General features: G+C 43.4%; 1 protein-coding gene across 1 annotated transcript in view; it reads left to right on the top strand.

Moving 5' to 3' along the window:
* The window catches only part of dnai1.2 (dynein, axonemal, intermediate chain 1, paralog 2), a 208152-nt gene that overhangs the window by 78567 nt on the left and 116837 nt on the right, over positions 1-12748 (top strand). The window contains exon 12 of the mRNA XM_078242014.1: positions 12166-12413. Within this exon, the coding sequence (XP_078098140.1) occupies positions 12166-12413 (248 nt within the window). The remainder of the gene's footprint in view (positions 1-12165; positions 12414-12748) is intronic.

Here is a 12748-nt window from a genome sequence, read left to right as displayed (position 1 = left end):
AGAGGGACCTTGATGTGCATGTACACTGGCCCCTTAAGGTAGTAGGTGAATAAAGCAGCTAAAGCGGCATATGGTATATTTGCCTTATTAGCCGAGGCATAGAGTTTATGAGCAGGGAGGTTATGCTGGAACTATAAAACATTGGTTAGGGCACAGCTAGAGTATGGTCCCCTTCCGGGAACCATATCCCTCTATTCCCATCTCATTCATGTACTTGTCAAGATGCCCCTTAAAGGTCACTACTGTATCTGCTTCTACTACCTCCCCCGGCAACGAGTTCCAGGCACCCACCACTCTGTGTAAAAAATCTGCCTCGTACGTCTCTTTTAAACCTTGCCCCTTGCACCTTAAACCTATGCCCCCTCGTAATTGACTTTTCCACCCTGGGAAGAAACTTCTGACTATCCACTCTGTCCAGGCCTCTCATAATCTTGTAGACTTCTATCAGGTCTCCCCTCAACCACCGTCCTCCAGTGAGAACAAACCAGGTTTCTCCAACCTCCCCTCATAGCTAATGCCCTCCATACCAGGCAACATTCTGGTAAATCTTTTCTGTACCCTCTCCAAAGCCTCCACATCCTTCTGGTAGTGTGGCGACTAGAATTGAACACTATATTCCAAGTACGGCCTAACTAAGGTTCTATAAAGCTGCAACATGACTTGCCAATTTTTAAACTCAATACCCCAGCCGATGAAGGCAAGCATGCCGTATGCCTTCTTGACTATCTTCTCATCTGCATTGCCACTTTCAGTGACCTGTGTACCTGTACACCCAGATCCCTTTGCCTATCAATACTCCTAAGGGTTCTGCCATTTACTGTATATTTCCTATCTATATTAGACCTTCCAAAATGCATTACCTCACATTTGTCCGGATTAAACTCCATCTGCCATCTCTCCGTCCAAGTCTTCAACTGATCTATATCCTGCTGTATCCTCTGATGGTCCTCATCGCTATCCGCAAATCCACCAACCTTTGTGTCATCCACAAACTTACTAATCAATCCAGTCACATTTTCCTCCAAATCATTTATATATATTACAAAAAGCAAAGGTCCCAGCACTGATCCCTGAGGAACACCACTTATCACAGCCCTCCATTCAGAAATGAACCCTTCCACTGCTACCCTCTGTCTTCTTTGACCGAGCCAGTTTTGTATCCAGCTTGCCAGCTCACCTCTGATCCCATGCGACTTCACCTTCTGCACCAGTCTGCCATGAGGGACCTTGTCAAAGGCCTTACTGAAGTCCATGTAGACAACATCCACTGCCTTACCCTCATCAGTCATCTTCGTCACTTCCTCGAAAAACTCGATCAAGTTCGTGAGACACGACCTCCCCTTCACAAAACCATGTTGTCTCTCACTAATACATCCACTTATTTCCAAGTGGGAATAAATCCTGTCTCGAAGAATCCTCTCCAATAACTTCCCTACACCGATGTAAGGCTCACCGGCCTGTAATTACCTGGATTATTCTTGCTACCCTTCTTAAACAAAGGAACAACATTGGCTATTCTCCAATCCTCTGGGACCTCCCCTGTTGCCAGTGAGGATACAAAGATTTCTCTCAAGGCCCCAGCAATTTCCTCCCTTGCCTCTCTCAGTATTCTGGGGTATATCCCATCAGGCCCTGGAGACTTATCTACCTTAATGTTTCTCAAGAACCCCAATACCTCCTCCTTTTTGATCTCAAAATGACTCAAACTATCTACACATCCTTTCCCAGACTCATCATCCACCAAGTCCTTCTCTTTGGTGAATACTGACGCAAAGTACTCATTTAATACCTCACCCATTTCCTCTGGCTCCACATATAGATTCCCTCCCTTGTCCTTGAGTGGGTCAACCCTCTCCCTGGCTACCCTCTTGCTCTTTATATATGTATAAAAAACCTTGGGATTTTCCTTAATCCTGCTGGCCAATGCTTTTTCATGACCCCTTTTAGCCCTCCTTACTCCTTGCTTAAGTTTCTTTCTACTTTCCTTGTATTCCACACTTGCTTCGTGTGTTCCCAGCCTCCTAGCTTTGACAAATGCTTCCTTTTTCTCTTTGACTAGGCTCATAATATCTCTCATTATCCAAGGTTCCCAAAACTTGCCATACTTATCCTTCATCTTTACAGGAATGTGCCGGTCCTGAATCCCTATCAACTTACACTTGAAAGCTTCCCACATGCCAGATGTTGATTTGCCCTCAAACATCTGCCCCCAATCTGCATTCTTCAGTTCCTGCCTAATATTGTTGTAATTAGCCTTTCCCCAATTTAGCACCTTAACTTGAGGACTACACTTATCTTTATCCATTCGTACCTTAACACTTACTGAATTGTGGTCACTGTTCCCAAACTGCTCCCCTACTGAAACATCGACCACCTGGCCGGGCTCATTCCCCAACACCAGGTCCAGTATGGCCCGTTCCCTTGTTGGACTATCTCCATACTGTTTCAGGAAGCCCTCCTGGATGCTCCTTACAAACTCTGTCCCATCCATGCCCCTAGCACTAAGTGAGTTCCAGTCAATATAGGGGAAATTAAAATCTCCCACCACGATAACCCTGTTACTTTTACACCTTGCCAAAATCTGCCTACATATCTGTTCCTCAATCTCCCACTGGTAGTTGGGTGGCCTATAGTAAACCCCCAACATGCGAGGAAAAACTTTTTCACACAAAGAGTTGTGAAAGTCTGGGACTCACTGCCTGAAAGGGTGGTGGAGGCAGAGACTCTCATAACATTTAAGAAGTATTTAAATGTGCACTTGTGATGACAAGACATTCAAGGCTATAGGCCAAGTGCTGGGAAATGGGATTAGAATAGTTCGGTGGCTTCTCTTTGACTGGCAGAGAAATGATGGGCTAAAAGGCCTTTTTCTGTGTTGGCTATGGCTCTATGGATGGGATTTTCTGGCCGCGCTCACCTCAAAACTGGAAAATCCTGCTCGAGGTCAACGGGCCTTTGCATGGTCCGCCCCCCCCGCCCCCCACCCCGCCTGCTACGATTCCTGTGGTGGGTGGGATGGGAAAAATTCCCCCATGACTCAATTACAGTGAGTACTAATGGGGAGTTTTCAACTTTACTCTGATGCCAGGGCAAATACTTGACTCCAGATTTACACTGCCCACTTTAACAGCCAACATTAAACTGTCAGGGGAATTGATCTCATGACTTCCCTGAAACCAAGTATACTTTTGACTGTATAATCATTGAATGATTCTGCACAAAAGGAGCCCATCGGCCCATTATGCCTCCCCCTGCTCTTTTGAAAGAGTAATCCAGTTAATTTCACTGCTTGCTCTTTTGCCATCTTTTGCCCTTCAGTTTTCTTTCTGAGAATTATTTTTGCCCATCAAAATGAGGGATGTTTATTATAGCAAGTGAAAACACTTCCTTTCTCAGGCATGCAATGTCTACCAACAGTACTAATGTTCCACAAGGGGGAGCATGGCAATGGTACTACACTAATTCTGTTTTCTATTTTGCCTAAATGTGCAATTTTCTTTTGAATGCAACTATTGAATCTGTCACTTTACAATTCATTGTGTAAAATAACGCTTCGTCATGGCCTCTGGTTGATTTGCCAATCCCTTACACCCGTGTCCTCTTGCTACTGACCCTTCCGCTAATGAAAACAATTTCTCTTCATTTACTCAATGAAAGGCATTTATAATTTTAAACATTTCTATTGGGGGCGGCGGGGGGGGGGGTGGGGGGGGGGGGGGGGAGCGAATTCTCCCATCCCGCCTGCCGCGGGAATCGTAGCGGACGGGGGCAGGGGGGATCATTCAAAGATCCATTGACCTTGGGCGGGATTCTCCGGATTCGGGGTGAGCACGGCCGGAGAATCCCACCCCAGATCTCTTAACATTTGATGTAAGGAAAAGAAGGCTAGATTCTTCTGTGTCTCCATATGATTGAAATCCCTCAACCCTGGTTACCATTCTCATAAATCTCTCCTACATCTTCCTGACGTTCTTGATGTTCTTAAGAAAGATTGATGCCCAGAACTGAACACAATACTCCAGCTGAGACCTAACAGTGTTTCAGAATATTTTAGCATAACTTGCTTGCTTTTGTACTCTATTTGTTTATAAATAACACCATGCATTTTGAGTGCCTTTTAAAACCCTAACCTTCTCGACTTCTCTTACCACCTTCAAAAATTTGTGTACATGTACCCCAGATCTCGATGTTAAAATTGGACCATTTAGAAGCCTGACCTGAGACTTTTTGATCCTGAGACATTGTATTCCTGAGACAGAACTGTACCCACTACCTGTCATACACATCCCTCACTTCCAGGCAAAAATGCTTGAACAGGATTCTATTTTTAAAACAGCTACAGCCAAGTCTTAAATCAGTTACCAATAGTACTCACGTTTCAGAAGGGGACAATATGACAATGGCACTTGATTTCAATATTTCTGTTTTCTATTTTGCTTTATTACTGCCCCAACAGTCTACTCAATTATCAGAAAAGTGGAAAAGTGATGGAAGGTGTCATTGACAATGCTATCAAGCAGCACTTACTCAACAATAACCTTCTCACCAATTTTCATTTGAATTTTGTCAGGGACACATGGCTGCAGACATCACTACAGCCGTGGTCCAAACATAGTTTAAAGTTTATTTATTAGTCACAAGTAAAGCTTATATTCATGCTGCACCAAAGTTACTGTGAAAATCCCCTAGTCTCCACACTCCGGCGCCTGTTCAGGTACACTGAGGGAGAATTTAGTATGGCCAATGCAGCTAACCTGCACATCTTTGGACTGTGGGAGGAAACCGGAGCACCCGGAGGAAATCCACACAGACACGGGGAGAATGTGCAAACTCCACACAGACAGTGACCCAAGCCAGGAATCGAACCCAGGTCCCTGGCACTGTGAGGCAGCAGTGCTAACCACTGCACCACCGTGCTGCCCAGCATGATATGAACGAAAGAGCTGAATTCAAGAGATGCGGTGAGGGTGACTGCCCTTAGCATCAAGGTGGATTTTGACCAAGTATGTCATCAAGGAATCTGAGCAAAATTGAAGTCAATAGGAATTGGGAAAACATCCCCACGATTGGAGATGATTCATCCGTCATAAGGTCAGAAATGGGAATGTCCATTGAAGATTGCACAGTGTTCAGTACCATTTGCAATCCTTCTGATATTAAAGTAACCAGTCCACATGCAGCAAGCCCCGAATCACTGTCGGGCTTAGACTGATTAGGGACAAGTAACATTCATTCCATAGAAGTGCAAGCAATGGCCATCTCCAACTAGAGCGTATCGAACCATCTGCCCTTGATGGTCAACAAAATTCCACCCCTCACCATCAACATCCTGGTAGTTACCATTGACCAGACCTCTAAGTGGACCAGCCATGTAAATACTATGGCTCCAAGAGCAGTGAGCAGCTGGGAATTATGTGGTGAGTAACTCACTTCCTGACTCCACATTGCTTTTCACCATCTACAAGGATTAAGTGGGTGATGGAATACATTTGCCTGGATGGGCGCAGCTCCAACAAAACTCAACAAATGTGATGCCATCCAGGGCAAAGCAACCCACTTCTTTGGTACCCCATCCTCTTTTTTCAGGTTGTCGGCAGCGGCTGTGGTGATCCCTCAAAATCGAAGATAATGTCCATCAGGCTGAGTGAGACTTCAGAGGACTGAAGAGCCAAATCTGGATCCAGAAGTTCATCCACAGTGGGGGCATGTTGTTTGTATGGGAGAGTGGAATTCACAACTCTAGATTGGCTTCTTTCTCTTTCCTCTGCTGCTGCCGTTCTTTCTCACTGTCAAGGCTTAAGCTTTGATGGACCAGGTAGAGCCATGCTGAGCAATCCACAGCCTTTTCCTCCCATTCAGTGGTGTTAACGCCTCTGTGTTTTAGGGTGCCATGGAGCGTTTCCTTACATGTTTTCCTTTGGCTACCCTTAGAGCTTTGGCATTGGAGAGCTGGGATTTGAGGACTTGCTGAGGGAGGGGGTTTCCGGGCATCTGGATGCAATGGTCTGTCCATCGGAGTTGGTTGCACAGGAGCAGGGCTTCAATCCTGGTAGAAGCAGCTTCATGGAGATTGCTAGCATTAGTCTGGCAGTCCTCCCATTTGATCCTGAGAATTCAATGCAAGCACCACTGATAAGAAGCTCTCAACAATCTTAACATGGTATCAATGGACAGTCCAGTTTCACTACAATAGAGAATGGTCAACACAGTGACCTTATAAACCAGGGCCCTTGTGGGCTTCCAAAGGTCCCTGTTGTCAAAGAAAGTTTGGCACAGCATGAAGAAGGCAGTACCGGCACATTTGACTTGGTGCTGGACTTCCTTATCGATGGTGGTCCTTTGGGAAGTGGTTTGCCAAGATATAGGAAGTGCTGCACATTCTCCAGAGCCAGCCATCTACATAGATTGTATGCCAGATGTTCATCTGGTCTGGGGAAATTTGGTGAAGGTCTTCATCTTGGCAACGTGCAAAGATAATTGAAGAGATCAAGCACCCATTGCATGTCCTGTACAGAATGAGCTATTATGTGGTGGTCATCTGCAAACTGAAGATCTTGGATGTCCATGGTGGTCAATTTTGATTTTGCCTGGAAGTAACCAAGGCTGAAAAGCTTTTTGTACAGATGATACTGTCAGCATATTGGGTGATAGGTCATCTTGGATTAGGTGGACAATGATCGTCAAGTAAATGATGAACAAGGTAGGAGCGATCGAACAATCTTGTTTAACCCCAAGCTGGGTTTGAAAGGAGTCAGTTTCAGATCATCCACTCAGGATAGAGGTGGTTATATTGCCATGCTTAAGTCTCAGGATGGTGACAAAGCATTGGAGGACAATCCAAAACGTTTCACGATTTAAAGAATCAATTGCCTTGATCAGATCAATGAAGGTGAGGAACAATTCTTGGTTTGGCTCCCAGCACTTTTCCTGGATCTGCCTAGTCACAAAGACTATGTCCCAGTATTCTGGGATGGTCAGAAGCCACACTGGGTTTCTGGGAGGATTTCATTAGTAAGAGGACAAAGTTGGTTCAGGAGGACACGGGTCAGGATCTTACCTATGATCAACAGGAGGGGGATCCCCCTGTAGCTTTTCCAATTAAATTTATTCTCCTTCTTTTGGACAGTAATGATGGTCACATTCTTGAGATCCAGGGAAAAGTCATCTTCGTCCCAGAGGCAAAGGATGAACTGGTAGGGTTGGGACATGAGCTAATAGCATGGTAGATATCTGCAGGTATACAGTCTGGCCCGCAAGCTTTAATGGCTTTCATCTGTTGGATGGCTTGCTTAAGCTCATCGATGGGGGCAGCACGGTGGCACAGTGGTTAGCATTGCTGCCTCACAGCGCCAGGGACCCAGGTTCAATTCCGGCCTCAGGTCACTGTCTGTGTGGAGTTTGCACATTCTCCCCGTGTCTGCATGGGTTTTCTCTGGGTGCTCCGGATTCCTCCCACAATCCAAAGATGTGTGGGTTAGGTGGATTGGCCATGCTAAATTGACCCTAGTGTTAGGGAGATTAGCAGGGTAAATACGTGGGGTTACGGGAATAGGGCCTGGGTGGGATTGTGGTCGGTGCAGACTTGATGGGCTGAATGGCCCCCTTCTGCACTGTAGCGATTCTATGAATAGGGATTCTATGATGGTTGGTAGATCGCCAAGGGAATCCTTCATAGGATGTTGTCGGACAGCTTGGATGGTCTCCAATATGGTGGACACCTGGTTGAGCAGCAGTTCGAAGTGCTCCTTCCAATATTGGTGGATTGCATCATGTGCTTGAGGAGCCAGGAGCTAGACTTGGCTAAAAGTGAATTTGCAAAAGCGCAAGTTACATATTTAGGCCACGCTTTGGACATAGTCATATGGGCCCATGATATGCAAAAGTTAAAGCCATTGCCTACTACAAAATGGGAAGTTTTGAAATTTCTAGCATGTGTGGATTTTACCGGAAGTTTGTGACAAATATTAACAGTGTGATTGTTCCATTGACTGAATTATTAAAAAGAACAGAACACTTGAATAGATCCAGGATTGTCAGGTGTACTTGACAGCTTGATGACTGTACTAACCACTACTTCTGTTCTAGCAGCGCCTAATTATCCAACATAGTTTAAATTGGCTATTGATTCCAGTGATGTGGATGCTGTGTTATTATAAGATGAACTAGGAAGTGAAAAGCCAGGAGAATGTTCCTCACGGAAGTTGAATGTATATGAGAAGTGTTATGATATAGCTGGTAGTAATCGCCCAAATCCCAAAGGGACTCTTGGACATGCTATAATAACACTTGGCAACTGGTATTGTATTTTGAAATTGCACTGAAGTTAGAAGCAAAAACTAAAAACCAGTTTTGGAGATTTTAAACATTAAATTTAAACATTTATTTAAAAAAAACTTAAACACACTAGATTACATTTACACAGTTATCAGTAGTTCTACCACCATTTCCCAAGAGACTTCTGCTTAGTTAAACACAGAGCTCAACAACCCTTTTGGCAACAGTTCTCCTAGATTTTAGTCCAGAAAGAATTCCAGTCAAATTACAAACACCTGCTGTTGCCACAGGGAAACATTTCACAGGCTTCTCCCTGTCTCACTTGATCCTGGAAAAAACAAAGCTTGCATCAAAACCTTGGAAAGACAACACTTGTCTTCTCTGAAGATGGCTATAGGCTGCTTTCTTCACAGGTCTGTCTCAGCCCACCTGCACTTCAGGATCTCATAGCCACATCCACCTGTACAGCATTCAATCTCTCTTTAAATATGTTTTCCCCCTTTCATCTTTAAATGTATTGTTTTTACATCCCTTTTGAAATTCCTTTTCCCAGAATATACAGATCTTTCATGTTATTTCTGTTGTCACTACTTTTAGGAAAAACTAAACATAATACCTTATTAATTTATGATCTTTGCCAATTGTGCATTTGCATTCTGAAATACAATAGTTAAACTTCAAGTCACCCTCATATTTTCCTGATGCAAATTTTCATTCATGCTGCTTGCTCACTGTTCCCATCTTAGCCCTACTCATCTCCACTTCAACATACTCGCTTTCACACTTAATTTCTTTTTGATGTTTTTTGCCTTGCAGTCTGTCTTTAGTCTAATTAAATTAATCTCGCCCATACTCACACACAAAAGCCTGTTTCACAGTGATATTGGGAAGATATTGAAAAATATGATATTTTGTTCGCAGAAGAAATATTCAACCATCAAAAAATAGACTTTAAGTTTAGTTTTAGCCTTGCCGCATCTTGAAATTTATGTTGCAAGTAATTCTTCAGAAACAATTATATATACTGACCACAATCTTCTCAAATTTCTGGAAGAGTTTTCAAACCAGAGTGCCAGTATGTTCAGGTGGAGTTTATTTCTGCAACCGTTTAATTTACAAATTAAACATGTGGCTGGATGAGAAAATTTAATTACAGATGCGTCGTCAAGAGTTTAAAAATCAAAGGAACTCGGACATTTTGGAAAATGGAGAATGAACTGGAATGAATTCTATTTTTACAAAATACTTGCATACATTTTACTGATTGATGAATATACTCTATAGTGTAATAGTTTTGTGTATATAGATAAATATACTAAGTGAGACAAAATAGGTTGAGAAAATGAAACCTTTTTGGAATTATGATCGTTCATTTTTCCATGAGGTTGGAGGTGTGAGGGAAAGGGTATTATTTTTTAAATTATTTGGGTTCTATTGTGTTATGCAGGGAAACAGCTTGTGGTTGTGATTATGTGTCTGTGTGTGTGACTAATTTAATTAATCTGGGGACTGGATGTCTGCAGGGTTGAGGACATCTGTTATGATGACCACGAAGGCCATGGGGATCACAAATAGATTTACCCGTGGGCTTTATGGAGTACAAGCTGCCTTATTGAGCATGCAGAGATTCACCTAATGGGAAATAGCCAGTGGAGGTTTTTAAGCCTGTACCTCTACCCATACCAGAGTTGTAGGTCCCAAAGTGAAGACTACCTGATTAAGCTACAGGAGCGGCCTTTTCCTTTGGAGCAGAATAAAGGGTTTTGGTACAGAATTTTGACCTCCACTAGGACTGTGTTGTGATCACTCTCACCAATCCTATCATGAAAAGATGTATGAAAAGGGCAGGGTTTAATAGATTTTTCCCTTGTGTTAGTTTGCTAACCACCTACCTCAGGCCAATCTGGCAAAAATGTCCTTAATACTCACAGTAAGAAGTCTCACAATACCAGGTTAAAGTCCAACAGGTTTATTTGGTAGCAAAATAATTTTGCTACCAAATAAACCTGTTGGACTTTAACCTGGTGTTGTGAGACTTCTTACTGTGTTTGCCCCAGTCCAACGCCGGCATCTCCACATCTTAATTACTCAACCAGCTTGATCGGTAGTGGTGATATTGTGCCATCTTGGTAATGAACATTGACGTTAGTTCCCCCATGATGTGGAGATGCCGGCGTTGGACTGGGGCAAACACAGTGGCGTTTGCTACCAAATAAACCTGTTGGACTTTAACCTGGTGTTGTTAGTTCCCCAAACCCAGAGTTCATTCTGTGCTCCTGCTACCCTCAGTTCTTCTCAGCAGTGTTCAATGTGGATTGATGCATTTATTCATCAACTAAGGGAGGGTAGTAGGTCGTAATCAGTTGGCGATTTCCTTGGCTATTTTTGTTGCCATGAGACTTCATGGGATTCAGAGTCAAATTTTGATTTTGATTTGATTTGATTTATTATTATCACATGTGAAAAGTATTGTTTTTTGTGTGCTATGTGGACAAAGCATACCATTCATAGAGAAGGAAACGAGAGAGTGGAGAATGTGTTACAGTCATAGCTAGGGTGTAGAGTTACAGACTCCCCCCTGACTCTATACCACTGTGCCACTGCCAACCCTGTTTGATCTGTTCTGCTGGTGGGACAGCACAGATGTCAGGAGCCTGGAACATTACAAGGTATGATTCAGTGAATATTATTATGGAAGGCTGTTACTTTATTCATCTGTAGGGCAACTTTCCCAATTTGGCACAAGTCCCCAGATATCAGTGGGAAGACTTTTCAGGATCAACTGTGAAAAGTGTACCTTTGTCATTTGTGGTGTCTAGATAATATTCTTTTTGAATTTTTCATTAGTTGTTTGATATAAGTGCTAGGCAATTTCAGCGGATAATTAAGAGTCAACCACATTGCTGTGGGTCTTGAGTCACAATTAGATCAGAGCAGATAAGGGCAGCTGCTTTCCTCTTCTGAATTATATTAAACCAGATAGGTTTTTATAACAACCCACCAATATCATGGGGAAGTCCTACTTCTCTATTCGCCAATATTGTGGAGAGGTCCTGCCTCTCTCCCCGCCAATGCCATGGGGAAATTCTGCCTCTCTCTCCACCAATATCATGGGGAAGTTCTGCCTCCGCCAATATTGTGGGGAAGTCCCATCCCTATCTGCCAATATCATGGAAAGGTCCTGCCTTTCTATCCACCAGTATTATGGAGGAGTCCTGCCTCTTTATCTGCCAATAACATGGAAAGGTCCTGCCTCTCTATCTGTCAACATCATGGAGAGGTCCTGCCTCTCTATCCGCCAATATCATGGAAAGGAGAGATTGGGTAAACTGGGGTTGTTCTCCCTGGAAAGACGGAGAATGAGGGGAGATCTAATAGAGGTGTACAAGATTATGAAGGGGATAGATAGGGTGAACGGTGGGAAGCTTTTTCCCAGATCAGAAGTGACGTTCACGAGGGGTCACGGGCTCAAGATGAGAGGGGCGAAGTATAACTCAGATATTAGAGGGATGTTTTTTACACAGAGGGTGGTGGGGGCCTGGAAAGTGCTGCCAAGTAGGGTGGTGGAGGCAGGCACGCTGACATCATTTAAGACTTACCTGGATAGTCACATGAGCAGCCTGGGAATGGAGGGATACAAACGATTGGTCTAGCTGGACCAAGGAGCGGCACAGGCTTGGAGGGCCGAAGGGCCTGTTTCCTGTGCTGTACTGTTCTTTGTTCTTTGTCCTGCTTCTCTATCCGCCAATATCATGGGTAAGTCCTGCCTCTCATCCACCCAAGAACAGGATCTCCTCCCTTTTGGCAAAATCTCACCCTAAGTGCCTGTAATTAAGTTCATTTGTCTGCTGTTTTTGTTAATGAACTATTATTTTTTTCCTTTACCCCTAGATGATTTTATGAAACAGAACCGTGGCATGCTTCTAGTTCACTCGCTGAAAAATCCATCTTACCCTGAATACCAATATAGTACAGAAAGCAGTGTCTTGTGCCTGGATATCCACAATATGTATCCACACCTGATAGCTGTTGGTTTGTATGATGGTTGTGTTGCTGTCTACAACATCATGGAACACAGTTCAAAGCCTACTTACAAGAGTTCAACTAAATCTGGCAAGCACACTGATCCTGTTTGGCAGGTGGGTTCTAGATCCTTCTAATAAGATTCACAAATATGCAGAAGATTAATTATTATTATTTTTGCTACATTTCTAATAATTTGTTGACATATTCTTAAATGTAAATGTTTGTTTTCCACATAGTCTAATAGCTGTATTAGTATTTGTTGGCCAACCAACCAGAGAACCTTAGTTAGCTGTATAAATGTCTATCCTTGCAAATGGCTGGACCAACAAATGCAGGGAAAAGTGACACATTGTGTAGAGAAGGAATAGTGGCTTAGGAGAAAGGAAATTGGCTTTTTTTATGCCTTGCCAGAATGGTACTGCTCATTAACCTTACAGAATCACAGAAT

Source organism: Mustelus asterias, chromosome 1 (assembly GCF_964213995.1).
Source record: "Mustelus asterias chromosome 1, sMusAst1.hap1.1, whole genome shotgun sequence".
NCBI classification, from domain to species: Eukaryota; Metazoa; Chordata; class Chondrichthyes; order Carcharhiniformes; family Triakidae; genus Mustelus; species Mustelus asterias.
This window is presented reverse-complemented; position numbering and strand designations above follow the sequence as displayed.